The sequence below is a fragment of the Carcharodon carcharias genome, chromosome 23, assembly GCF_017639515.1.
Source record: "Carcharodon carcharias isolate sCarCar2 chromosome 23, sCarCar2.pri, whole genome shotgun sequence".
NCBI lineage: Eukaryota > Metazoa > Chordata > Chondrichthyes > Lamniformes > Lamnidae > Carcharodon > Carcharodon carcharias.
Window position 1 is genome coordinate 37,086,896 of NC_054489.1, and position 27,472 is coordinate 37,114,367.

A 27,472-nucleotide genomic window follows, 5' to 3' on the forward strand; every position below is an offset into this window, starting at 1 on the left:
GTTGAAATATATTATATTCCAGCTTATATTTCAACTCTTTCTTGGACTCGAACGCAAGTTCTGTCGAAGGGTCATGAGGACTCGAAACGTCAACTCTTTTCTTCTCCGCCGATGCTGCCAGACCTGCTGAGTTTTTCCAGGTAATTCTGTTTTTGTTTTGGATTTCCAGCATCCGCAGTTTTTTTGTTTTTATCTCAGGGAAAGGTATTTCCTCTTTAAGGAGGCTGGTCGCCGCTATGCCAGAGTGGGACAGAGGATGGCGCTGGGCGATGAGTCTAGGGTTTTTTCCCAGCCCTCTCTCTCTCTCTCAAGACACTAAAACAAACGATTACGCGATTTGCGAGCCTGATGCGGCTGGAGCCAAGGGGAGGGAGAGGAAGAGGAAGAGTGGCTGGGTGGAGGAGGAGGAGGAGGACTCGGACTCGGGATAAGCAGCCTCAGCGTGCTGCAGGCAATGTGGATGGATGGCTGAGATCTGAGAGACGGGAGACACTCCAGTGATGTCCCTGTAATAATGCCACCTCTTGCGGCTTTTAGATTGAGTCTTCTGTGCTTGCTCGGTTACAGCGTGCGGGCTGCTTTCGCCAGAGCGCTGCAGGTTTCAGTCGTGCAGGGTGAGTACAATGAATGCAACACGGTTCCAGGGAGAGGAATGGTGACACGGTTCTGCCCAGCGGAGGCACCCGATTGCATTGCTGGGCGGCTAGTTTTCAACATAAGGTTATAAAACCAGAGGGGCGGGGGGGGGGGGGGGGCGGGGCGTGAGGGGGCCGGGAGAGAGAGAGAAACGCTCTAGGTGCACGGCATTTTACTGCATTATAACCCGTCCCTTTGCAGGCAGAACGGGGGGGGGGGTGTGGGGTGGGCAGGAAAAGAAAGCCTGAATATTGCAAAAACCCGATTGGGGATCCGAGTTGAAGTGAACAATGACTGGGACGACAGCGGGGTGGGTGGGGGACGGAGCGAGAGGCAGTGGGGATGCCATTCCATTGCGGCGCTATTCATTCAGCGGGAACCGGGCGGGAGGGGAGGGGTGGGGGGGGGGGGGGGGGTGGTGGCTTTGATATTTACTTGAAGCTCTAGCCCCTTTTTGTTGTGTGTGTTAATGGGGGGGGGGGGGGGGTCGGGGAGTTTCATCAGCTGAAATAGACGAGGGGGGTGTGGATTCCAGCAAAACGCAATCCTGTTGGTATTGTCAACAGGGTGTGTAACAAGAGGGTCGGTCTGAGGCCGGGTTTTCTGTACGTGTGTGTGTTTACAATTTAGTCAAACGCATTCCCCTTAAGCTGTGCGTGTGCAAGATGATTTTTTTTGCACTGTTATCCTGCTTAGTTTTATCTTGTACGGTTAGGTGAGCAAACGTCAGGAGAATGATGATGACGATGATGGGGGGAAACCAGCCAACATTTCCCAATCTCGAGAGGGGGGTTGGGATCACGTTATAAAACCCGGGATTATTTCAGTGAGTAGTACTTGACTGATCTCTAACCCCGGCCGAAATATCATGGGCTATCTTTAAAGCAAGAAAGGGAGGATCTCAGTGGCGTTACATTCTCGCCTCGTCAATAACTTAGAAAATCAGTGCAGGAGGTGAATTTTAACCTCAGATACGTTTTTATCATCCTTGCTCATTAATATATTGTAGTGTCGTTAAGGAGGGGTTATAGCTATTGACAATTTAAAACCTAGGTTAAGCTATTTTGAAAATGATTTTCCTCCAACTCAGATTTCCGAATTTGTGAGCTGTTTTCTGCCACTTTTCCAGGTCAGGCCCCCTTTATTTGACCAAACCTGACTGGGTCCCCAGCTTCAGTCAAAGCCCCTCTTAAATGGAGCTGAGGAGGGAAAGCTTCCCTTCCCCAGGGGATAAGTGACCCCGGCCTCCCCTGGTGCTTCATGTGAGCCTAGACACTGTTCAAAACGGAGAGAGAGGCAGCTGTGCCCCAGCGCACAAACAATCTGCTTTTCTGTGGGAGGTTCAGATTGAACGTGGTCCTGGAATATTGTTTTCCTGCAGCAATGGTCATTTCAAATATTAGTATTTTGGTGAATCAGAAATGCACCTGCAGTGGAAAATGAAAGGTGAGGTTTTTATCTTTAGCATTGAATTTCTTTCTCCCCATATCCCCAAATATTTCTCCCATTCTATTCTGAATGTACTGCTTTATGTTGGGAGCTGGATGTGAGGTTGGCCTGCTCACTTAGGGAATCTTCTTCCAAATGCTGGTTGAATGTGCTTAGAGTTGGGGGTCATAGGCTATTCTGAACCTAGGGATGCAGCCAGACTGTTGTGGAATCATCCCAACATCCATTAAGCTTATAGTGGTGTAATGGTTCTGTTAATGGACTAGTAATCCCGCGGCCTAGACTAATAATCCAGAGGGCGTAGAATTCAAACCCTACCAAGAAGGTTTGAGAATTTGAATTCAGTTGTTTTTCTTTAAATTTGGAAATAAACTGATATTGTGAAGTTGTCAGATTGCCATAAAAAGTTTATAAATGTCCTTCAAGGAAGGGAAATTTCTGACTTTACTGAGGTTGGTTTATGTGACTCCAGTCCTGCATCAACTTGTTTGCTTTGGAGTCATTGAGCAAATGACTAAATTCTATCAAACCAGGGGCAATAAATGACAGTCTTGCCTACAATGCCCATATAATGGAAATGAATTTAAATATCTACATGTGTGCATTCTCCAACAGATGTCAGTGTGTCAGGCACCTGATTGTCCCCATCCTATTGAATGTCTGTTGTACTGCACCGATCTTCAATTCTGCCTGAGATCAAATAATTTGGTATTAATCAGAAATTGAAGCTGGAGCAGTTTTTTTTTGAACTGAAGGGAAAGCCTTCTTTTATAGAACAGCCTGTCATCAAGTAATAGGAAATCTCATCAAAGAAATTATAAAATGACCTTTATCCTGACTCCTACAATTAAAAATTAAACTGGTGACTGTAGTTGCTCTTTAAAGAAATTTTACAGTGAAAATCTACTGATGAAATTCTGCGTGCTTCCAGCCAAGATTTACCTAAAAAGGAGTTTGTCATTCAGCAACAGCTCAGCAGGTTGGATCCAATGGATTATGCAAATATGTAATTTGATATGCATGATTTACATTCAGCTGTTGATATTGTAAACCCTGGATAAAGGACAACAAGACATTTGTACTCATGCAGTTTGGTTCACACTGACTTGATGTTCCTTTCAATGTTTGAGGAGGTGTATCCACCTCCTCGCCAACCCCTCCCTTCCAAACCCTTCCCCCTTTCCACTCACTAATTTTAAATAACACCCTTAATGGAAATTAGAAGGGTGCAGCTGCAACAACATTCAAGCAGCTCGACACCATCCAGGACAAAGCACCCCATTTGATTGGCACCCCATCCACCACTTTAAACACTCAATCTCTTTACACAGTGGCAGCATGGTGTACCGTATACAAGATGCACTGCCGCAACTTGCCAAGTCTCCTCAGACAGTACCTTCCAATCCCTTAACTCCTACCATCGAGAAGGTCAAGGGCAGCAGATGCACGGGAACTTCATCTCTTGCCGGTTCCCCTCCAAGTCACACACCATCCTGACTTGGAACTATATCACCGTTCCTTCACTGTGGGTGGATCAAAATCCTGGAGCTCCCTCCCTAACAGCACTGTGGGTGGACCTACACCAGATGGACGGCAGCGGTTCAAGAAGACAGTTCACCACCACCTTCTCAAGGGCAACTAGGGATGGGAAACAAATGCTGGCCTTGACAGTGATGCTCTCATTCCTTAAAAGAATAAAAAAGTAGTGAGCCCAAGATGATGAGGTTACACTATGTCTGACCCATTGGAGCCCATGCAGTGTATGCCATATTGAATAGATGGTACATGTGTTTCATCCGCAGCACACAGAATTATCAACCCTCCTTTTTGCCCATTCAAAGAAAGCTGGCACCTTATATAAGAAATAGGAGCATGAATAGACCATATGCCCCCTTGAGCCTGCTCCAAAATTCAGTATGATTATGGCTGATCTTCTGTCTCAACTCCAGTTACTTGCCTGGTCCCTACATCCTTTGATTCCCTGAGAAACCAGAAGTATATCTATCTCAGCCTGGGATATACTCAATGATGGAGCATCTACAACCCTCTGGAGTAAACAATTCCAAAGCTTTACAATCATTTGAATGGAAAAATTTCTCATCATCTCAGTCCTAAATGATTGACCTCTTATTCTGAGTCCTGTATTCTAGATTCCCCAGCCAGAGGAAAAAACCACTCAGTATCTGCCCTGTCAGTTGTCTTCAGAATCTTGTATGTCTCGATGACACCACCACTCATTCTTCTAAACTCCAGAGAGGATAGGCTCAATTTACTCAGCCTTTCACCCTACGAGAAACCTCTCATCCCAGGGACCAATCTAGTGAACCTTTGGTGCACCATCTCCTTGGCAAGGAAATCGAACCTTAAATATGGAGCCCAGAACTGTGCAGAGTGCTCCAAGTGTGGTCTCACCAAAGCCCTGTACAATTGTAGCAGGAATCAAATGGGATGTAAACAGTTAATTGAAAGGAAGTAGCTCTTCAGTAATGACTGATTTTTGAGATCACTACACACCCATCATTTACTGTACCCAACTGCATCAATATAGAAACCTTTCCTGAATAAATCACATCCTCCTTGTGTCAACTGTGGCTCAATGGTAACACTCATCTCTGAGTCAAAATGTTGGAAATTCAAGGCCCTCTCCAGAGACTTGAGTGCGTACTTCAGGCAGACACTTCAGTGCAATATTAAGGGAGTGTTGTGCTGTAGGAAGCTGTCTTTTGGATGACACATTATAACAAGGCCCTGTCTGCCCTCTCGAATAGATGCAAAAAAAGTTCTTCTGGATACTGTCTGAAATTTACCTCTCAACCAGCACCTAATACAGATTATCTGGTCAGATTATTTCATCGCTGTCTGTGGGTATTTGCTATTTCTAAATTAGCTGTCACATTTTCTACATTACAAAAGTGACTATGTTTCAAAAATAGATCATTGGCTGTAAAGTGCTTTGGAATGTCCGTTGGGTGTAAGTGGCTTTATGTAAAGACAAGTCTGTCTTCTGCTTTTATTCCGCTTGTATAAGATCATATTAGAATAAATTTAACATTGAACTTTCCTGTCTTAAGTCCCACTGCAAACTGGAGGCCAAATTTACTATCACAACTTCAGGGGCTGCATGCAAAAGTAATTAACAGTGTGGGTATGTACTCTAGTTATGCCAAAAGTGCAAACAATGTGAACTCTTCTACAAAGCAGGATATTCACCTGTAAACCAAAGCAAATTCCAATGTTACGTAGAATCTACAGCAGGCCATTTGTTTCAATGGTCTGTGGCAGTGTTTTGCTCCACACAAGCGCCCTTCATCCTCTTTACCTTATCCACATTTCCTTTAGTTCCTTTCTCTCATGTGCTTATCTAGCTTCCCTTTAACGCACCTATGCTAGTCATCTCAACCACTCCGTGAGGTAGAATTTTCCACATTCTAACCATTCTCTGGCTAAAGGAATGTCTCCTGATTTCCCCATTGGACTTGTAGGTTACGATCTTAAATTTATGACCTGTATTTTATGACACTCCCATAAATGGAAACATTTTCCATATGCCAACCCTATCAAACTCTCCCATAATCTTGAATTTCTCTAACAAGTCACCCTTCAGCCTTTAAATCCCATGCCCAAATTGTTAAATTGTGAAAATAGTATTTCCAGCATTGATTGCTGTGGAACATGGCTTCCCACTTTTTACCAGTCTGAGTACCTCAACTTACCCCCAACTTAGTTTTCTGCTTTGTAGCTAGCTTGCTATGTATTCTACTACTTGTCTCCTGACTCCACATGCCATTGCTCTGACCTTAATCATAAGTCTACTATACAGTAAAGCCGTGTTTGAAAATCCAAATATATTACATTTACTCTTGCTGTTACTTCTTCAAAGAATTCAGTAAGATTGGCCAAGCATGCCCTTTCCTTTTGAAATCTGTACAAATATTCTTTTCTTGTTCCTAGATTTTTTTTATTTAATCTTTGAGTAAAGATTCCATTATCTTTCCTACCACCAATAATAATTTAATAAAGAAGCAAAATAATAATTTAATATAAAAGCAAAATACTGTGGATGATAAAATGCTGGAAAAACTCAGCGGGTCTAGCAGCATCTGTGGGGAGAGAAACAGAGTTAATGTTTTGAGTCCATGTAACCTTTCTATGACCCAATAATAATCTAACTGGTCTAAGTTTCCTGAATATATATATATTAAATGCCTTTGCTATCTTTTTTAATATGCATGGTTGTGACCTATCTAGAGTTGGGCTTTTATCCTCTCTCAATTTGATTAGTTAATCAATTATTTCTCCCTTTTTACCTCAAATGTCACTTTTTGGAGATTTTCTAACGTCATGTTCATGTACGAAATAAGGTAAATGAGCTTGTGGCTCAGATTGAAATTGGCAGGTATGATGTGGCGGGCATCATGGAGACATGGCTGCAAGGGGGTCAGACTGGGAGCTAAATATCCAAGGATATACATCCTATCGAAAAGATAGGCAGGTTGGCAGAGGGGGTGGGGTTGCTTTGTTAGTAAGAAATGAAATTAAATTGATAGCAAGAAATGACGGGTCAAATGATGTAGAATCTCTGTGGGTAGAGTTAAGGAACCGCAAAGGTAAAAAAACCATAATGGGAGTTATGTACAGGCCTCCGAACAGTAATCAGGATGTGGGGCACAAGATACACCAGGAGATAGAAAAAGTGTGTAAGAAAGGCAAGGTTACAGTGATCATGGGGGATTTCAAAATGCAGGTAGACTGGGAAAATCAGGTTGATAGTAGATCCCAAGAAAAGGAATTGTGGAATGTCTATGAGATGGCTTTTTGGAGCAGCTTGTGATGGAGCCCACTAGGGAACAGGCAATTCTAGATTTAGTAACGTGTAATGAGGCAGATTTCATAAGGGAGCTTAAGGTAAAGGAACCCTTAGGAGGAAGTGACCATAATATGATAGAATTCACCCTGCAATTTCAGAGGAAAAAACTGGAATCAGATGTAATGCTATTATAGTTGAATAAAAGCAACTACAGAGGCATGAGGGAGGAGCTGGCCAGAATTGACTGGGAGATGAGCCAAGCAGGAAAGACAGTGGAACAGCAATGGCAGGAGTTTCTGGGAGTAATTTGGGAGATACAGCAAAAATTCATCCCTAGGAAGAAGAAGCATACTAAAGGGAGGATGAGGCAACCATGGCTGACAAGGGAAGTCAGGGACAGCATAAAAGCTAAAGAGAAAGCATACAATGCGGCGAAGAGCAGTGGGAAACCAGGGGATTGGGAAGCCTACAAAGACCAACAGAGGACAACTAAAAAAGAAATAAGGAGGGAGAAGATTAAATATGAGGGTAAACTAGCCAGTAATATAAAAGAAGATTGCAATAGTTTTTTTTAATATATAAAGGGTAAGAGAGAGGCAAAAGTGGACATTGGGCCGCTGGAAAATGACGCTGGAGAAGTAGTAGTGGGGAACAAAGAAATGGCGGAGGAACTGAATAGGTACTTTGCATCAGTCTTCACAGTGGAAGACATGAGTAACATCCCCAAAGTTCAGAGAGTCAGGGGGCAGAGGTGAGTATGGTGGCCATTACCAAGGAGAAGGTGCTAGGAAAACTGAAAGGTCTGAAGGTGGATAAATCACCTGGACCAGATGGATTACACCCCAGAGTTCTGAAGGAGATAGCTAAAGTGATAGTGGAGGCGTTAGCGTGATCTTTCAGGAATCACTGGAGTCAGGGAGAGTCCCGAAGGACTGGAAAATCGCTAATATAACCCCCCTGTTTAAGAAGGGTGTGAGGCAAAAGACGGGAAATTACAGGCCGCTTAGCCTGATCTCGGCCATTGGTAAGATTTTAGAGTCCATTATTAAGGATGAGATTTCAGAATACTTGGAAGTGCATGGTAAAATAGGGCAAAGTCAGCATGGTTTCATCAAGGGGAGGTCATGCTTGAAAAATCTGTTAGAATTCTTTGAGGAGGTAACGAGTAGATTAGACAAAGGAGAGCCAATGGATGTTATCTACTTGGACTTGCAGAAGGCCTTTGACAAGGTGCTGCACAGGAGGCTGCTCAGTAAGATAAGAGCCCATGGTGTTAGAGGCATAGAAGATTGGCTGTCTGGCAGGAGGCAGGGAGTGGGGATAAGGGGGTCCTTCTCAGGATGGCGGCTGGTGACTAATGGAGTTCCGCAAAGGTCAGTGTTGGGACCACAACTTTTCACATTATACTTTAATTATATAGATAAAGGAACTGAGGGCATTCTGGCTAAGTTTGCAGATGATACAAAGATAGGTGGAGGGACAGGAAGTATTGAGGAGGCAGGGAGGCTGCAGAAGGATTTGGACAGGTTAGGAGAATGGGCAAAGAAGTGGCAGATGGACTACAACGTGGGGAAGTGTGAGGTCATGCACTTTGGTAGGAAGAATAGAGGCATAGACTATTTTCTAAATGGGGAGAGAATTCAGAAATCTGGAGTGCAAAGGGATTTGGGAGTCCTAGTCCAGGATTCTCTTAAGGTTAACTTGCAGGTTGAGTCAGTAGTTAGGAAGGCAAATGCAATGTTGGCATTTATTTTGAGAGGACTAGAATATAAAAGCATGGATGTGCTGCTGAGGCTTTATAAGGCTCTGGTCAGACCACATTTAGAATATTGTGAGCAATTTTGGCCCCGTATCTCAGGAAGGATATTCTGGCCCTGGAGAGGGTCCAGAGGAGGTTTACGAGAACAATCCCAGGAATGAAAGACTTAACATATGAGGAATGTTTGAGGACTCTGGGTCTATACTCGATGGAGTTTAGAAGGATGAGGGGGGATCTGATTGAAACTTACAGAATACTGAAAGGCCTGGATAGGGTGGACGTGGGGAAGATGTTTCCATTAGTAGGAGAGACTAGGACCCAAGGGCACAGCCTCAGAGTAAAGGGAAGACCTTTTAAAACAGAAATGAGGAGAAACGTCTTTAGCCAGAGAGTGGTGAATCTATGGAATTCATTGCCACAGAAGGCTGTGGAGGCCAGGTCATCGAGTGTATTTAAGACCGAGATAGATAGGTTCTTGATTGGTAAGGGAATCAGAGATTACGGGAAAAAGGTGGGAGAATGGGGTTGAGAAACTTATCAGCCATGATTGAATGGCGGAGCAGACTCGATGGGCTGAATGGCCTAATTTCTGCTCCTATGTCTTATGGTCTTATTTGCCTCTGTGTTTACTGGGGAGACTAAGTGCCTATTCAATATTTCTGACAATTTTCTGCCATTACCTTGAGTTTATCTTGTGCATGCCTTAGTCGCCTTTTTCCTATCCTGATTTTCTTTTGTTCTTTTTGCGTCCATAGACACTACTATTTTTCTATCCCTTGATAATTAAGCGTTGTGGTTCCTCTTTGCTTGTCTAATTGTTTTTTGACTGCTTTCCTAGCCTCTTCTATTTCCTTTCGGCATCCTCTTTATTCTCTAGTGTAGACATTGTGATTGGTTTCCATTTTGATCGTATCTCTTTATTCATCCATGTTGTTTCATTATTGGCTAGGTTTTTTTAAAACAGTATATTTTGAAATTTATTGAGCAGCTTTTAGAAGTATTTCCCACAGCTGTCTATATCATTTTTTCCAGTTTACTTTCTCCCATTCTATTCTCGTCCCTTCAATTACTTTTTTCCCCCCAATTTATTATTTTGGTATTTGTCTTAATCATTATTTTAAACTTTATTATATTATGACAGCTGTAACAGGGACAGTGTCTTAAATCCGCTACCTGAAAACTGGCAATGTCCAAAAACCAGACACTTTTTTAAGCTGGCATGCATGAATTTCAATTATTTTTAGATGTGTAAAATAACTTGCTTGGTCGAGGAGGTGCTGCATTGGCTCGTCGACTTGCTATCAACTTTGTGTGCCTTGTCTTTTCCTGAGTTCTGAGTGACTCTTGAGCTCACTTGACCTGGCTCAGCTTGAACCACCTGACCCGAAAACCAGCAAGATCCAAAATCTGGCACAGACCCTTGGTCTCCAGGTTACTGGTTTTGAGACTCTCTACTGTACCTGGATGTTCCCCTACATTTACCTCTCTTACCTGCTCTGTTATATATTCTATTACTAGACTTACCAGTGATTTATCTTGTTGGGATTCTTTATGCTAGGTAAGAAACCAGTCCTGATTACACTGTAAAAGCCCTATTCCCTTTCCCCTTTATTCATTTATTTATAGGTAGTTGAAATCTTCCATTATTATTGTGTCTTTTCTTCATTTTATAGATTTGTGGATATACATTTCTTCCTCCACTCCCCTTGCACTATTAGAAGGCCTATAGAATAACCATATTAGCATAATCGACCCTTTTTTACCTTTAACCTTAATCCATAAGCATTCTGAAACTATCTCAATGTTAGTTGTGTCCCTTTTTTGTACTGCTCTTATCTCTAATGAGGACAGCTACCTGACCCCTTCCCTTCCCCTTCTCTTTCCTTTCTGAATAGTTTATAACCTGCAATATTTAACTTTCAGTCCTATTCTTCATCATGGCAAGTTTCAGTTATTCCAACTACATCTGCCTCCTCTCGACAAATTATTGCCTCCAGTTCCCCTGTTTTGCTTCTGCTGCTGTGCAGATTGCTGTACAGGCAATTTACTACATTTTTATGAATTGTTCCAGTCATTTTCTTAGCATATGTTCTATATCTGTTCTCTAACTGTTTTGTTACCTTTTATTCCTTACCCTTGTCTGACCTTTACTCTCAACTGCTATTGCTTTTATCTTGAGTGTTATTTTCACCAGATCCCTCCCTCTGTTTTACTAGTTTAAAGTTCTATTCACAGCCCCATTTATCTTTTCTGCTAGACTCTAGTCCCATTACAGTTCAGGTTCAGCTTGCCTTAGCTCTGTCCATTTCCAGTGTGTATCCTTTTCTATTTCTTTTCTCTTGAATAAAGGATCTTTGACGCATGAGTCTTGGCTCAGCGATAGCACTCTTGCCTTGTTCATGTGTTCAAATGCTACTCCAGGGACCTGACACATAATTCAGGCTGACAGTCAGTATTGGTTGAATGCTACCCTAGCAGTGGTGCCACTTTTCAATAAGACTGAAGCCATGTCTAACCCTTTCAGGTGGATGGAGAAGATCCCACAACAGTATTTGATGAAGAGCAGGGCAGCTAAGCTGGTTTCCCAGCTAATATTTATCCCTCATCCTACATCCAGAAACAGATGTATCTCATTGCTGTTTATGGGAGTTTTCTTGCTGTGAATTGGCTGCCACATTTCACTGTGACAACAGGTGACTATACTTCGAAAGTACAGAATTGGCTTCGAAACTTAAATATTCTGAAACTGTGAAAGGTGCTTTATAAATGCAAATTCTTTGTTGGTTCAAGCCTTGCCTGGGAGGTTGGGCAAGAGGAGAGTGATCATCATGATTCCTTGGAAATTTCTGAATTGAAGCTTTTAGTCAGAAGTTGGTATATCAGCCTCAGAAAAAGACAAATTGCAAGGTTGACTCGCAGGACTGACATCAGGAAGCGCTTCACACAATGAATCAAAGATCCGGAATAAAATCAGGCAATGCTGACAATGCCCAACAAGCCAGGCGGCATCTTTAGAGAGAAAGGTTGGGTTAGTGCTCCAGGTTGATGACCATTTTGTCATAAGTGGTCTTTCTCTCGCCATTCATGATGCCTGACCTGCTCAGTGTTTCCAACGTTTATGGATTTTTTTGCAACATCTGTTATATTTTGCAGGGACAATTCAATGCTATTTTGGGGAGAATCCTAGATTTCAATGCAGGATGAATCACATGAGCCAAGTGATCTCCCTAATCTATGCTTATCTTTAGGAATTTAAGAATATTTGCTCAGGATGAGTCATTGTAATGCTACCTGGGGATAAACTGAATTGTACCAGATGTAAACACAGATTAAATCACAGCCTCTATCGTCATGACTAAAACGCATTGACTCTTGTGTGTATATGTAGCATGAATGATTACCTTTAATTTTCTGCAATGTCAGTTTTCGGGTAGAAATGAGGCCATCATTTGAGCTATTGTTTCTGTTTGGGGAGATGAGATAATATGGTAACAGTTCAGAAGAATTTTGCATGACCACTGTTAAACATGATTTTATCACATTTTATTTTTTATTAGTGACTAGAATGACCTCTCATTTTCTGAATCACGCCTGAGACAAACAGATACCACTGACATTTCAAAACCAAACGGAAATGACAAGAAAGACTTGCATTAATATAATAGCCAATTAGCATACAGCAATATCACACAAATAGCAATATGGTATTGACCCAGATTTTAAAGATGTTGATTGCGACATTAATATTGGCCAGGACACTGGGGAGAGGTCCCCTTCCCTTCTTTGAAATAGTTGCATAGGATCTTTTAGATAAAAGATCCTATGCAGCTATCAGACTGAAGACAAAGCCTCACTTAATATTTCATCCGCAGGATGGCACTGCCAACAGTGTAGCATTCCCTCAGTACTGCACTGAAGTGTCAGTCTAGATTTTGGATTGGGACTTGAATCGATAATCTTCTGACCTCAAAGGTGAGTGTACTACTACTGATCCATGATGAGATTAGATGGTGGGAAGATAACATGTGGCTCATAAAGGTTTTGTATCTCATTGCTATACAAAAACCAAACCTCTAAAAGCTATTAGGTGAAACCAATATGCATATTTTTGTACCAGTGATTGAGCAAGTGGGAAGTGCAGACATTGCAAATGTTGGTAGCACAAGCACTGTTTATACAGGGAGAGGTAAATCATGAAATGACGCACATCAATTATGGTGCTGAAAGCTGGCTGGGGAAAGCTTGAGCACTGTGCTAAAATTGTGAATTATTGGCAGATTTCATTATAGTCTTTATTGTTTGTGTTTCTCGCTAATGGAAAAAACACAACCTTCCATCCCTTTTGAAGCGTGCTTTTGTGCACATTGCAGCTTCTAAATATAATATTACAGGACAAGGATCTGTTGCAAATTGTAGGTAGAACATATAATGCATCTCTATGAACCTATTAACTGTACCGGAACTGTGCCATGAAACTGCTGATATCCACATCTCTAGTCAGTTCTGAGCTGTGGCGATAGGTATTGACTCGTTGAGGGAAAGGATCATAATACAGCTTTCACTCGTTTAGCACTCCTAATGTGTTCCTAAAAAAAAAAGCATTGTGCTAAATGGAAATCACTTTCCCATAAGAAACTATGCATAGTAAGTGTCTCAAAACTGGCAACCTCAGGACCGAGGCCGCACTGGATTTTGGATCTTCCCGGCTTTCGGGTCGAGCGGTTCGGGCCATGAAAGTTCGGGTGGGGTCAAGTATCACTCGATGTGCAGGAACAGATCGGAGTGCAAGCAGTGAAAAGGATAACTAGTTTGGGTCACAGCGCACTAATGCAGCACCTAGCTGAATTGTCCAGGTAAGTTAGTTTTTTTTTAAACCTCAATTAAATTGGACGCATGGCACATTCTAAAAATGTCTGGTTTTCGGACAGTGGATTTGAGACATTGTATCTGTAATAAGGGTGGGTTACATTCCTGAATTGTAATTTTTGCATTAAAAGCCTATTAGCTGCCTTGAACCTAACTGGTCCAAAAATCCTCTTTCAGCTTAACTACTCTTACTTACTAAGCTGCTCGACTCACCTTCAGCTCGCTGACTCCTGTCTCCCGTTCGCTGTCTCTCTCGACCCTCCCTGCTTGCCACTTTCTGCCCCCCACCCCGCCCCGATTTTCTCCCCGCTCGTTGCTTCGCTCACCTACCCCCCACCCCCTCCCCCCTCTTCCCCATCACAGGGAGGGCTCAGGAGAGGGGCAGCGAGCGGAAGGGACTGACGGAGTGAGGGGCTGGGAGCGGGAAGCGGCAAGCAGGAGAGAGTGACGGTGAGGGGATTGGGAGCGACGGTGAGGGGATTGGGAGCGACGGTGAGGGGATTGGGAGTGACGGTGAGGGGATTGGAGCGGGAGGGAGCGACGGTGAGGGGATTGGGAGCGACGGTGAGGGGATTGGGAGCGACGGTGAGGGGATTGGGAGTGACGGTGAGGGGATTGGGAGCGACGGTGAGGGGATTGGGAGTGGGAGGGAGCGACGGTGAGGGGATTGGGAGAGGGAGGGAGCGACGGTGAGGGGATTGGGAGCGACGGTGAGGGGATTGGGAGTGGGAGGGAGCGACGGTGAGGGGATTGGGAGAGGGAGGGAGCGACGGTGAGGGGATTGGGAGCGACGGTGAGGGGATTGGGAGCGACGGTGAGGGGATTGGGAGTGACGGTGAGGGGATTGGGAGCAACGGTGAGGGGATTGGGAGTGGGAGGGAGCGACGGTGAGGGGATTGGGAGAGGGAGGGAGCGACGGTGAGGGGATTGGGAGCGACGGTGAGGGGATTGGGAGTGGGAGGGAGCGACGGTGAGGGGATTGGGAGAGGGAGGGAGCGACGGTGAGGGGTTTGGGAGCGACGGTGAGGGGATTGGGAGAGGGAGGGACGGACGGTGAGGGGTTTGGGAGCGACGGTGAGGGGATTGGGAGAGGGAGGGACGGACGGTGAGGGGATTGGGAGCGACGGTGAGGGGATTGGGAGAGGGAGGGACGGACGGTGAGGGGATTGGGAGCGACGGTGAGGGGATTGGGAGCGACGGTGAGGGGATTGGGAGCGACGGTGAGGGGATTGGGAGTGGGAGGGAGCGACGGTGAGGGGATTGGGAGAGGGAGGGAGCGACGGTGAGGGGATTGGGAGCGACGGTGAGGGGATTGGGAGCGACGGTGAGGGGATTGGGAGCGACGGTGAGGGGATTGGGAGCGACGGTGAGGGGATTGGGAGAGGGAGGGACGGACGGTGAGGGGTTTGGGAGCGACGGTGAGGGGATTGGGAGAGGGAGGGACGGACGGTGAGGGGATTGGGAGCGACGGTGAGGGGATTGGGAGAGGGAGGGACGGACGGTGAGGGGATTGGGAGTGGGAGGGACGGACGGTGAGGGGATTGGGAGCGACGGTGAGGGGATTGGGAGTGGGAGGGACGGACAGTGAGGGGATTGGGAGCGACGGTGAGGGGATTGGGAGCGACGGTGAGGGGTTTGGGAGCGACGGTGAGGGGATTGGGAGCGACGGTGAGGGGATTGGGAGAGGGAGGGACGGACGGTGAGGGGATTGGGAGCGACGGTGAGGGGATTGGGAGAGGGAGGGACGGACGGTGAGGGGATTGGGAGTGGGAGGGACGGACGGTGAGGGGATTGGGAGCGACGGTGAGGGGATTGGGAGTGGGAGGGACGGACAGTGAGGGGATTGGGAGCGACGGTGAGGGGATTGGGAGCGACGGTGAGGGGTTTGGGAGCGACGGTGAGGGGATTGGGAGCGACGGTGAGGGGATTGGGAGAGGGAGGGACGGACGGTGAGGGGATTGGGAGCGACGGTGAGGGGATTGGGAGAGGGAGGGACGGACGGTGAGGGGTTTGGGAGCGGGAGGGGGGGAGTGAAAGAGGTGGTAAGTTGAAGGTAGTGAGAGAGTTGAGAGCTGCCGGGGGGTCAGGAGAGGCGGCAGTGTGTTTACAAAAACAGACTGAGTTATGCACAGTTACAATATGCCACTTGGCACGTGTGCTACAATGAAAATAGAGGCACCACTATTTGGGTCAGTTCCATTATTTTCAAACTGCGCTAAAATCAGAACACACTATTAGAACGTACTTTAAACGGGGATTACATGTATTAGCCATCCAAATTTTCACATTTCCCAGCAGGGAGGAAGGGAACCCGGTCTTTATTTCCACCCTTGAAAGGACTGGAAGTGGGTGGTCATAGAGGGCCTATTGTAATGTCTCTACCACCATCCTGCTTGGGACTGGCAAACAGTACAAAGCAGGGATCACATTTATGGGGTGTAATTTAATCCAGGCGAAGGGCGTCCTTGCTCAGGAACAAGGACCCCAGAGTGGTAATCCTGGCCAATGAGAGGTACCAGCCCATCAGAGGCTGACAGCTCTCCATTGCAGGCAGCATCACCAGGGGAGCAGTGGCCATTGTTGGCAAAGCACCCACCAGAGGCCCGGGATCAGTGAGGGACAGTGGCCACAAGGTGAATGAGGGTGGGATGGGGGTTGTGGGATGGGGGTTGTGGGATGGGGGTTGTGGGGAGGGGGTTGTGGGGAGGGGGTTGGCTGAGGGGGTTCGGGGTGGCGGGGGGGGGGTGGGAGTCTGAAGAAAGGGCAGTCTCTCCTTCCCAATGCTGGGTCCCTCAATCAGGCACTGAATGTCTGATGACAAGGGACCGTGCATGCAAGTGAACCCGAGAGGGGCTTGCTTTTTGGGTTCCCGTGAAGCGACTGCTCTGCCCATTGAATATGTGGGATGAGACCCTTAAGTGGGCATTAATTAATTAAAGGCCTCAATTGGTGTCAGGGTGGAGGGGAGAAGGTGGCGGGGTCCCCACCCTGCACCCTTTAGCCTGATTAAATGTCTCTCACCCCCTCCAAACTCATCTCAGGGAAGGGCAGTAAATTTCGCCCATGGTCGTCTTATCAGATGTGACTGAAAAACACACCATGCAGGACCTCAACCAACGATAGACTTGAAGAAACTAACCAGTTTGGTGTCAGTGTTTGGTGTTTAGTTAATGCTGCAATTTGGTGAGGATGTAAATTTAGTAAAAAAGGCTTAAAATCCACCTCAGAAGAAAGTGAATATGTTTTTTCTTTGTGACTTCATATCAAAACCAATGCAGACAGTAAGAAGTAGCAGTGAATCTGCTGTTGATCTCATTCTGCCTATTGCTTCTATTCTGTGTCTCTTGCTGTGAAGTTGCCCTGGGCATGGAAAAGGCCAGAAAGAGTGAATCAGCTTTGGATTTAAGGTCTGTGTGGAAAAACTACTTAGAAATGATTCGGTTTCTTTATAACCGCAGAATAAATTTGCGCAGATTGAGCCTAGAATTAGGTACTTGGGATTCAGTGAAAACAAGGTTTTGTCTGAACATTAGCCTTATTTCAAACAATCCTCCAACATCTTTCCCCTCTTTATTTCCTGAGGTTTTTTTTTCCTAATTATTTTTCTGGGGGATTTGGGAACAACCCCTCTTTCCACAGAAATTTGTTTTTAGCACTTTATTTGGTGCGGATTCTGCCTTTTCGCACTCTCTGCAATTCTGTCATTCCAGCTAAAAATAGTTTCTCCTTGAAGAGTTCCAGATAGTTTTGGGTATGAAAATGAAACTGGTTGGATAGATTTCAGTCCAAATTTTCATGGTTCAGGCATTTTTGCTGGGAACCTAACTCCAGGTATAGAACGTTCATTTGTGAATATGAAAATATTTACAACATACACCTCCAAGAATCCCAACCAGCAGTAGATTCCTCATCAACATGTGCCAATGTTTGACCCCATGGCAGCCCTGAAGCAGCCAGGCCTAGCTGTTTTAAGGGGATGCTGACTTAAATATTTTACGCTGCTGCAGGAGAGATAAGGATGTGCCAATATCGTCAAAATAAAATCTGAGAATCAAGTTTCCTGATGTAGGGTCACATGAAGCATTAACCTAGATTTTTCTCCTTTTTTAGATGCCTCTGTGTATTCTAAAACATTTTTGTTTTTAAAAGGATTAACACGTGGCAGTTACCACATCATAGTGGACGAATGCGGAACAGGTTTGTACGGCAATCTCATGTCTGTTATTTTAAGGTGATGCCAACTTGTAAGTACCTCCATTAAAGTTGCTGGCAGAGGAATGGCATACAAATGTGTTAAGCCCTCATCAACATTTATTACCAATAGTGACTTCTAACGTGTCTTGCTCGTGACCCTGTCAAAATGGTTGATTCAATATACTGCAAATAAAAATGATTACCTATGACATGGTGACTGAAATATAAGGTGCATAAATATGGAGGCAAATTTTCAACTTCATCCCTTTTAATGCAGAGCTTCCTGGATAGAAATCCTGGATTTCTGTTGTAGGCTTCTGGCGTGAAAAGCTCTGCGTTGCCAGTGCTGAAAGGTGCAGACTTATCCTATGGTTAGTGGGGACAAGTATGGGGAGCTGACATTTGTGTTCTAGGATGGACCTGATTTGACTACCTCCAGGATAGGGCTTATAATCTGTTATAGTCTTATTGATTATTAAATAAAGATTTGAATTTACATCGGGTCTTTCATGACTCAGGATGTCTAAAACATTTTGCATCTTATGAAATACTTTTGAAGCGTCGTCACTAATGTATTGCAGAAAAAATGGCAGCCAATTTGCATACAGTAAGCTCCCACAAACAACAATGAGATCATGAGTTAGTGATGTTAATTGAAGGATAAATATTGGCCAGGACACTCCATATTTCCCGCAGATGTTGACCATTAATGTTGGCGGAATGGGTTCTGTCCCTGGAACCACACAATAACATAGGGACCTTCAATCACTAGCAATCTGAAAATAGTTTTTAAATGTAGCATATTATACTGTTGTACTCACACAGCCAAACCAACATTCCTCATCATACATCACAGAAATACAATCATGTATCAGTGTAACTTTTAAAATGATGTGAAACTTATCTCTCTCTTGGCATTCACTGTTATTCCACACTCTGGAAATTCAACAAATATGGTTACAGAAAGGCACAAATACAGCCCGACTCACACTGGAAGCATCTTTCTTATCTCGAGAAACAGCAAGCAGTTAAGAAGGCAAATGGTATGTTGGCCTTTATTACAAGAGGATTTGAGTAAAGATGTCTTACTGCAATTTATATAGAGCTTGGTGAGACCACACCTGGAGTATTGTGTGCAGTTTTAGTCTCCTTACCTGAGGAAAGATATACTTGCCATAGAGGGAGTGCAACTAAGGTTCATTAAATTAATTCCTGTGATGGAGGGATTATCCTATGAGGAAAGATTAAATAGACTGGGCCTTTATCCTCTGTGGTTTAGAAGAATGAGAGATGAGCTCATTCAAGCATACAAAATTCTTACAGGGCTCGACAGGGTAGATGCCCCTGCTCCCTGGCTGGGGGGTTTCTAGAACTAGGGGACACAGTTTCAGAATAAGGGGCAGGCCATTTAGGACTAAGAGGAGGAGGAATTTCTTCACTCAGAGGGTGGTGAATCTTTGGAACTCTCTACCCCAGAGGGCTGTGGAGGCTCAGTCAATGAATAAGTTCAAGACAGATCAATAGATTTCTACACATTAAAGACATCAAGAGACACAAGGATAGTGTGAGAAAATGGTGCTGAAGTAGAAGATCAACTGTGATCTCATTGAATGGAGGAGCAGACTTGAAGGGCTGAATGACCTGCTCCTGTTCCTATTTCTTATGTTCTTAAGTGGTTGTAGCTGTTTTTAAAACAAATAAAATTCAAGTAAGGTAACTGCTAGGCATGCCCCAGAAGATACTTGAGAAAAAATGAAAACATTTTAAAAGCTTCATTACTGATCTTAATTATATCAAAATTTAAAAAAAAACTTCAGGAACAAATGTGAAATAAATAACTTATTGCTCTGACTGTGAACCATAAACTAATTTTCAGTACTCTTTGGCCCCATTACCCATCACCCTGCCTCAGCTCATCTGCTGCTGAAACCCTCATCCATAATCTTTGTTACCTCTAGACTAAACCATTTCAACACTCTCCCGGCCACCACCCATCATGCACCCCTCCCTGTGAACTTGAGCTCAACCAAAACTCTGCTGACAATATCCTAACTGATACTAGAGGCTGAATTCACTCATCGCTTCTATGTTTGCTGACCTATATTTGCTCCCAGTCTGGCAACGCTTCAGTTTTAACAATCTCATCCTTGTTTTCAAATCCCTCCATGAATTGACCCCTCCCTATCTCTGTAATCTTCTTAAGCTCCTCAACCCTCCAAGATCTCTATGCTCCTCAAACTCTGGCTTTGTACATTCCCGATTTTCATTGCTTCTCTTTTGGAGGCTGTGTCTTTATCTGCCTAGGCGCTAAGCTCTGGAATTCCCTCCTTAAATCACTTTGTCTCTCCCTACCTCTGTACTTTTAGGTCACCCCTGAAAACATACCTCTTTGCTTAAGACCATTGTCTATTTAATATTGAAATGCTGCTGCATGGTAATATTTACCAAAAACACAGCATTAGTCCTCACATATATGCTAATGATACCCAGCTTTACCTCACCACCACCTCTCATGACCCTTCCAGCTTTGCTAAATTATCAGACTGCTTGTCTAACATCCAGTACTGGATGAGCAGCAATTCCTTCCATTAAGTATTAGGAAGACTGAATCCATTGTCTTTGCTTTCCACTGCAAATTCTATTTCCTAGCTACTGACTCCATCAGTCTTCCCTGCCAACTATCTGAGCCTGCGGCAGATAGTTCATAACCTTGGTGTCGAAATTGTCTCTGGGGTGAGCTTCTGACCACATATCTGCAGCATCACTAAAGCTGCCTGTTTCCACCTCCAGAACATTGCCCTAGTCTGTCCCTGTCTCAGCTCATGTGCTGCGGAACCCTTGTCTGCCTCCTTCATTATCTCCAGGTATGACTATTCTACTGCGCTCCTGAATGGTCTGTCACATTGTACCCGCTGAAAGTTGAAATCATCCAAAACTCTGATGCTCATGTTTTTACATTGTGCTAAGTGCTACTCACCTATCGCCCCTGTACTTGCTGACTTACCTTTTCACCCGCAACGTCTTCACGTTAAAGTTCTCCTCCCTGCTCTCAAGTCCTTCCATGGCTTTGACCCACCCTGTCTATGTAATCTTCTCCAGCCACACAATCCTCTGAGACATCTGTGTTGATTTTATTAATGGTCTCATGAGCACCCCCAATTTGAATTGCTCCACCATTGTGCCTTGGTTCCAAGCTTTGGGAATTCCTTGCCCCTCTATCTCCATTTTCTCCTTTAAGATATTCCTTAAAACCTATATTTGACCAAATCACTGCCCTCGTATCACCTTATGTGGTTTGATGTCAAATTTTGTCTTGTAATGCTCTCGTGAAGCATCTTGGGACATTATGTTAAAAGTGCTATATAAATACAAGTTTTTCTTGAAAGTTGTCATCTCCTGTCCTAATATATCATTATGTGGCTTGCTGTCAAACTTTGATAACATTCCTGTGAAGCACCCTGGGATGTTTTACTATTTTAATGGAATGATATGAACTCAAATTGTTGCTGAAAGAAATGTGATTAATTAATTGATTCTGACAAGCATCACCCAACCTAATTGGTTCTGACAGATCACTAACACCTTTCAAGTGATCTGATTGGTGGTAACAGCCTCCTGTCACCCTTCCAACTGACCTGAATAGTTGATACAACATCCAAGCCCTGTGGTAAAAGCTGACATCCCTTGTGAAGCATAAACAAACGAATCCATGGGCTGAAGCACTTTAAATGCTGATGGATGCCAATAATTCTTGATCAATCTTCGAGTTAGACAGATAAAAATATCTTCTAGTGCTCCTAATTCTGATTATTGTCTAGTAAGCTCTCTTGCAAAGCATGCAGATTTGTACATTAGATGAACGCAGTATTAGCATGACTTCATTAATCAAATGATTTGCCGACATTCACTAGATTGTCTTATCATCAAGATAGGTCCAGCTGTTTAAAGTGAGTTAGGCCACCTTAGCTGGTCCATTCAGAAAAAAAACTTAGTGCTTCTTTGTGACATCTCTTTCTAGGGTTTTGCCTCCACTATCCTAACAAGAAGTTGACTTGAATTATTATCACTCTTAATGTGAAGAATACTTCCTGACACCTACCACAATTTGCTTTTCACTGGTTTGAACCTGTGCACCATTGTACAACTGTCATGGTTTACTATGAAGTTGTGTTCTGGATGTATCTTTTCTATATGGTTCACTCATATACCTCTTAACTCAAGATAGAAAATCCCAGTGTTTTTATTTTTATTTGATAACTCTATCCTTTGATGCTGGGGGGTTAATTTCCCGCTGGCTTCAGCCTTGCATGTGTCTTATTGATAAAGAAATGGACATGTTAACCTAGGCACTGCACAATTTAAGCATGAGACTTGTGCTGCGCTCCTAATTGTTTCATTGATTGCTGCTTGGCAATGACTGAATAAGTTAATATTGGTTCTATTAAGATTCCATCAGGTCCTTCAGCTTTACCTTTAACTAAGCAAGGAACATTCGTAGGAAAAATACCCGACCCCCCAAGCAGCACCTTGAAGATTTATGCTCCAGAACTAGCCATGCCCCTAGCCAAGCTGTTCCAGTATGACTACAACACTGGCATCTACCTGACATTGTGGAAAATTGCTCAAGTGTGTCCTGTATACAAAAATCAGAACAAATCCAACCTGACCAATTACTGCCCCATCAGTCTACTCCTGATCATTAGCAAAGTGATGGAAGGGGTCCTCAACAGTGCTATCAAGCGGCACTTACTCAGAAATAACCAGCTCACTGACACCCAGTTTGAGTTCTGCCAGACCCACTCAGCTCTTGACCTCAGTACAGCCTTGGCCAAAACATGGACAAAAGGGTTGAACTCCAGAAGTGAGGTGAGAATGACTGCTCTTGACATCAAGGCAGCATTCGACTGAGTGGCATAAAGGAGCCCTGGTAAAATTGAAGTCAGTGGGAGTCGGGGGGGAAAGCTCTCCACTGGTTGGAGTCATACCTAGCATGAAGGAAGATGGTTGTGGTTGTTGGAGGTCAATGATCTCAGTCCCAGGACATCACTGCATGAGTTCCTCAGGGTAGTGTCTTCAGCCCAACCATCTTCAGCTGTTTCATCAATGACCTTCCCTCTATCATAAGGTCAGAAGTGGGGATGTTCACTGATGATTGCACAATGTTCAGCATCATTTACGTTTTTTATCTTCCTCGCTGGCCCTTTGAACAAATTTGAGAAGTCACTGCTTCCCGTGGAACTGTGCTAAGGTATGAGTCAGTGACTTCAGAAGTGAGTAGGGGAACATTTGTAGAGGGGGGCTGTGTTGGGTAATGTTATCTCTTATCAGCAGTGGGTGAAGGAGGTGACCAGAAGTCAATATTTACTCAGTTTTCAGGTTTATTCACAAAGTGAGACATTATAAATTTATTGCTCCCCAACTCTACAACTCACCACAAGGTTCAATATGTGTCTCTTTATACTCCTTTGAGTATCAATTAATAGTTAAACCAATTGTGCACAAGTGAGTGCTCACTGCCTACGGACACTTAATATATGCAGTTAGCAGGAAGGAAGAAGAAATCATTGATGTGACTGGATTTTACGGAGTAGTGGGGTGGGGGGGGGGGGGGGGGGGGGGGGGGGGGGGGGGGGGGGGGACTGATTGGCTGGTTGCTCTAGCAGTTCCAGCAGTGCTAGAACTGAGGAGTGGGCACTGCTGGGGCTGCAAGCAGGCCCATGAAGCCATGCCCTCCGGACCCAGGTAAGTCGGGGGTCCTGGAAGGGAAGGGATTGGGGGAGCCTAGGGAGGGTTTTTTTTTTGGGGGGGGGTGGGGGGGGTTGCGGTGGTGGTGGGGGGTGAGAGAGCCCATTTCGACTGACTGCACATGCCAACCGTTTTTTGGTGTGGGAGATATAATGGTCAATTGCCTTCTTAACAAGTTCAATTGATCCTTAATTTTTAAAAAATATGGTGGGTGGGTTGCTGATTTCAGCGTCCGCCCACCTACCATGTTATGGGAGACAACTCATGGGTGGGCTTGCTGCCCCTTGGTATTCGCCCCCCCCCCGCCACCGACCAGAAACACACTCGTCAGAGGCTGTAAAATCCAGCCAATTGTTTTCTACTCATATTTCCATACCCCTTAGGACGTGATCTGTGGGTCATTAATAAATTGATACCAAACAGACCAGTTATGCTGCCCTAAGCAATTGGCATCTTATTAGCATTGATTGCTGTTGGAATTTTTCCATTGTTCAATATAGCTGCTGGGCTTATTAATATTTAGGAAATCTTTTGCACAGGTGTCCTTTCTGTGTACTAATAAATAAACTTGCTGGATCATTTTGATTGAAGATCAGAAAGATCCATTGTTTTACTTGTCCTCCTTGACTGACGCAGGCTCACTGGGGCCCATATATTTCTGCCAGCAATGGTATGCTTTGATGGTGATTTCATGATGCCAGTGTTCTCTCACCAAATTTACATGTCAGGTTCCACGTGTGCGCTGACAACACCCAGCTCTATCTCACCACCATCTCTCCTTGAAGTCTCCACTTTCTTTGACTTGTCACTCTGCTTCTAGACATCCAGTTTTGGATGAGCTGACATTTCCTCCAATTCAATTGTTGGAAAATCAAAAGTCATTCTTCTGACTCGATTACACATTCTTTTCCCTAGCCACTGACTCTCTGCCTCTCCCTGGCCACTTTCTGAGGCTAAACCAGACTGTTCGAAACCTTGGTGGCCTTTCTGACCCTGAGCTGTCCTTCTGACCCAAAATCGCTTCCACGTCTGTAACCTTGCCCATTTCAGCTGCCGCCTCAGCTCTTTTGCTGCTGCTCATCCATGCTCCACCGGAGGGGAGAGAGTGGTATAGTGGTAATGTCATTGGACTAGTAATCTGGGGACGCAGGTTCAAATCCTACAATGGCAGCTGGTGGAATTTAAATTTAATTAGTGAATCTAGAATCATAGGAAAGTTACAATGCAGAAAGAGGCCATTCAGCCCATCATGTCTGTGCCAGCTGAAAAAAAGAAACTAACTGCTCATTTTTAATTCAAGTTTCCAGCACCTGGCCCGTAGCCTTGCAGGTTACAACACTTCAGATGCAGCTCCAGGTACCTTTTAAATGAGTTGAGCGTTTCAGTCTCAACCACCAATTTAGGCAGTGAATTCCAGACACCCACCACCTTCTGGGTGAAAATGTTTTTCTCATGTCCCCTCTAACTCTTCTACCAATCACCTTAAATCCATGCCCCCTGATAATTGACCCCTCAGCTAGGGGAAACAGGTCTTTCCTGTCTACCCTCATAATTTTGTACACCTCAATTAGGTCACCCCTTAGCCTCCTCTGTTCTAAGGAAAACAACCCTAGCCTATCCAATCTTTCCTCACAGCTGCAATTTTCCAGCCCTGCAAACATTCTTGTAAGTCCCCTGTGTGCTCTCTCCAGAGCAATTATGTCCTTCCTGTGATGTGGTGACTAGAATTGTACACAAAATTCCAGCTGTGGCCTAATTGCCATCCTTGCTTTTATATTCAATACCTTAATTCCTCATCCAATAAAAAAGTGCATTCCATATGCTTTCTTTACCAGCTAGTAATGGTGACCGTGAAACTATTATTTTTTTGTTATTAAAACCCCATCATTTTCACTAATGTCCTTTAGGGAAGGAAATCTGTCACCCTTACCCATGGCTCTAAACCCACAGCAATGTGGCTGACTCTCAACTGCCCTTTGAATGGCTTTCTAGGCCATTTCAGTTCAAGGGCAGATAGGAATGGGAAACAAAAGCTGACCCTGCCAGTGATGCCCAGATCCCATGAAAGAATAAAGAAAAAAAATGCTGTTGTTCTCTAGACTGGACAGTTCTAATGCTCTACCAGCCAGCCTCCCATCTTCCACCCTCTGTAAACTTGAGCTCATCCAAAACTCTGCTGCTCGTATTCTATCTCACACGGAGTCCTGTACAGCCATTAAACTATGTTTACTGACCTACGTTGCCTCTTGATCCAGCAATGCCTCAATTTTAAAATCTGTTTTCAGGTTACTCTGTGGTCCCTTTCCTATCTCTGTAAGCTCCTTCAGCCCTACAATACTCATAAGATCTGTGTTCCTCCAATACTGGCATCTTGTGCATTCCTGATATTCAGTTCTCCAGTATTGGCAATCATGTCTTTAGTTGTCTAGGCCCTAAACTCTGGAATTCCTTCTCTGAACTTCCCTGCTACTTTATACCACTCTCATTTAAATCATCTGTAAGATCTACCTCATTGACCAAGAGTTTTAATATCTCCTTATGTGGCTTGGTATCAAGTTTCATTTGATAGTCATTCCTATGATGTACCTTAGGATGTCTTACCATATTAAAGTGCTGTAAAAATGCAAGTTGTTGTTATAATCCATCCAACGTTGTGGGGGGTTGTTGATTCTTTAGCTGGTGAGGTCCTAAGTTCTGGAATTCCCTCCCTAAACCACTCTTTTCTCCTCTGAAATGCTATTTGAAACTTATCTCTTTGACCAAGCTTTTGGACATCTCCCCTAATATCCCCCTATGTGGCTCAGTGTCAAATCTTGTTTGATAATGCTCTGGTGAAACACCTTAGAAGCTTTACAACATGAAGCTACTTTGTAAATACAAGTCATTGTTGAGATATTGGCTGGAATTTTTCCAGTCCCTCACGCTGGTGGGATCTTCTGGTCCTGCTGATGTAAACTGAGATTTCAGTGGCTCACTGGCCCCGAGTTGGGAGAACCCACCACGTGTGTGTGTGTGGGGGGAGCGGGGGTGCTGGAAAATTCAAAATTCCGGCCATTGTGAAGCAATGTCATGATGTCAGTACTTTGCACGCATTCACTGGATGAAAATCTATTGCCAGCCTCGAGTGGGCCAGTCTACACTAAAACTGTTCCAGTGTGCATCAGGTTAAATATGGGAGAATGGCTCCGCTAGTTCACTCTTCCAAGACCTGGACTGAAACTTTGTTTTAGTCCAGGCCTGGGTACACAATATACAATCTGTTGTGAATGACCTTGGGTTTCACTTCCACAGAAGAATAGGGAAGTTCTCTCCAGTGTCCTGGCCAATATGTATCCCTCTGCCAATGTGGCTAAAGCAGATTGCCTGCTCATTGTCACTATGTTGTTTGTGGGATCCTGCTGTGTTCAGATTGGCTGCTGCTTTTCCTTTATTACAACAGCGACTACACTTCAGAAGTGTTTCATTGGCTGTAAAGCACTTTGGTGTGTTCCGAGATAAAAATGTAGGTCCTTTGCTTTCCTTCAAATTATTTTGGGTATTTCTCTTGAGTGTTAGCTATTTCAAAGCGTGATTACCTCTGTTGAGTACAAGGACAGTCTAACCAACAAGAGACTCGTTTCCTGAACCGTTAATGAACTGTTTGCTGTAATGTGTTACTGCTTGGATACTGTTTGTTAAGGGTGATATTCAAAGATGCCTACCTAATCCTGAGACCCACTTGCAGCCTTTAATTTACCTCATCTTTATGAGATGTATTGAATAGAAACTCTGTTGACAGTTGCCCTGGTAAATCGCCACCCAGAGACTGTGTTATCAAGAATGTGTTGAGAAGAGACTAGAGGCCACTGCATTTGAATAGGGCATTTTTTTAACCCCTTTTGAACTGATTGCATTTCTATTGTGCAAGTATTGTAAGAACATAAGAAATAGGAGCAGGTATAGAACATACACCTCCTTGAGCCTGCTCCACCATTCAGTATGACCAGTGTTGATCTTCTGCCTGAACCTTGCTTTTC

At 44.3% G+C, this 27,472-nt stretch overlaps 1 protein-coding gene across 1 annotated transcript in view; it reads left to right on the forward strand.

The window, feature by feature from the left end:
* Positions 1-417: 417 nt before the first annotated feature.
* fam171a2a (family with sequence similarity 171 member A2a) overlaps positions 418-27,472 on the forward strand; it is a 274,253-nt gene continuing 247,198 nt past the window's right edge. The window contains exon 1 of the mRNA XM_041173473.1: positions 418-614. Coding sequence (XP_041029407.1) covers positions 515-614 — 100 coding nt within the window. The 5' untranslated portion in view covers positions 418-514. The remainder of the gene's footprint in view (positions 615-27,472) is intronic.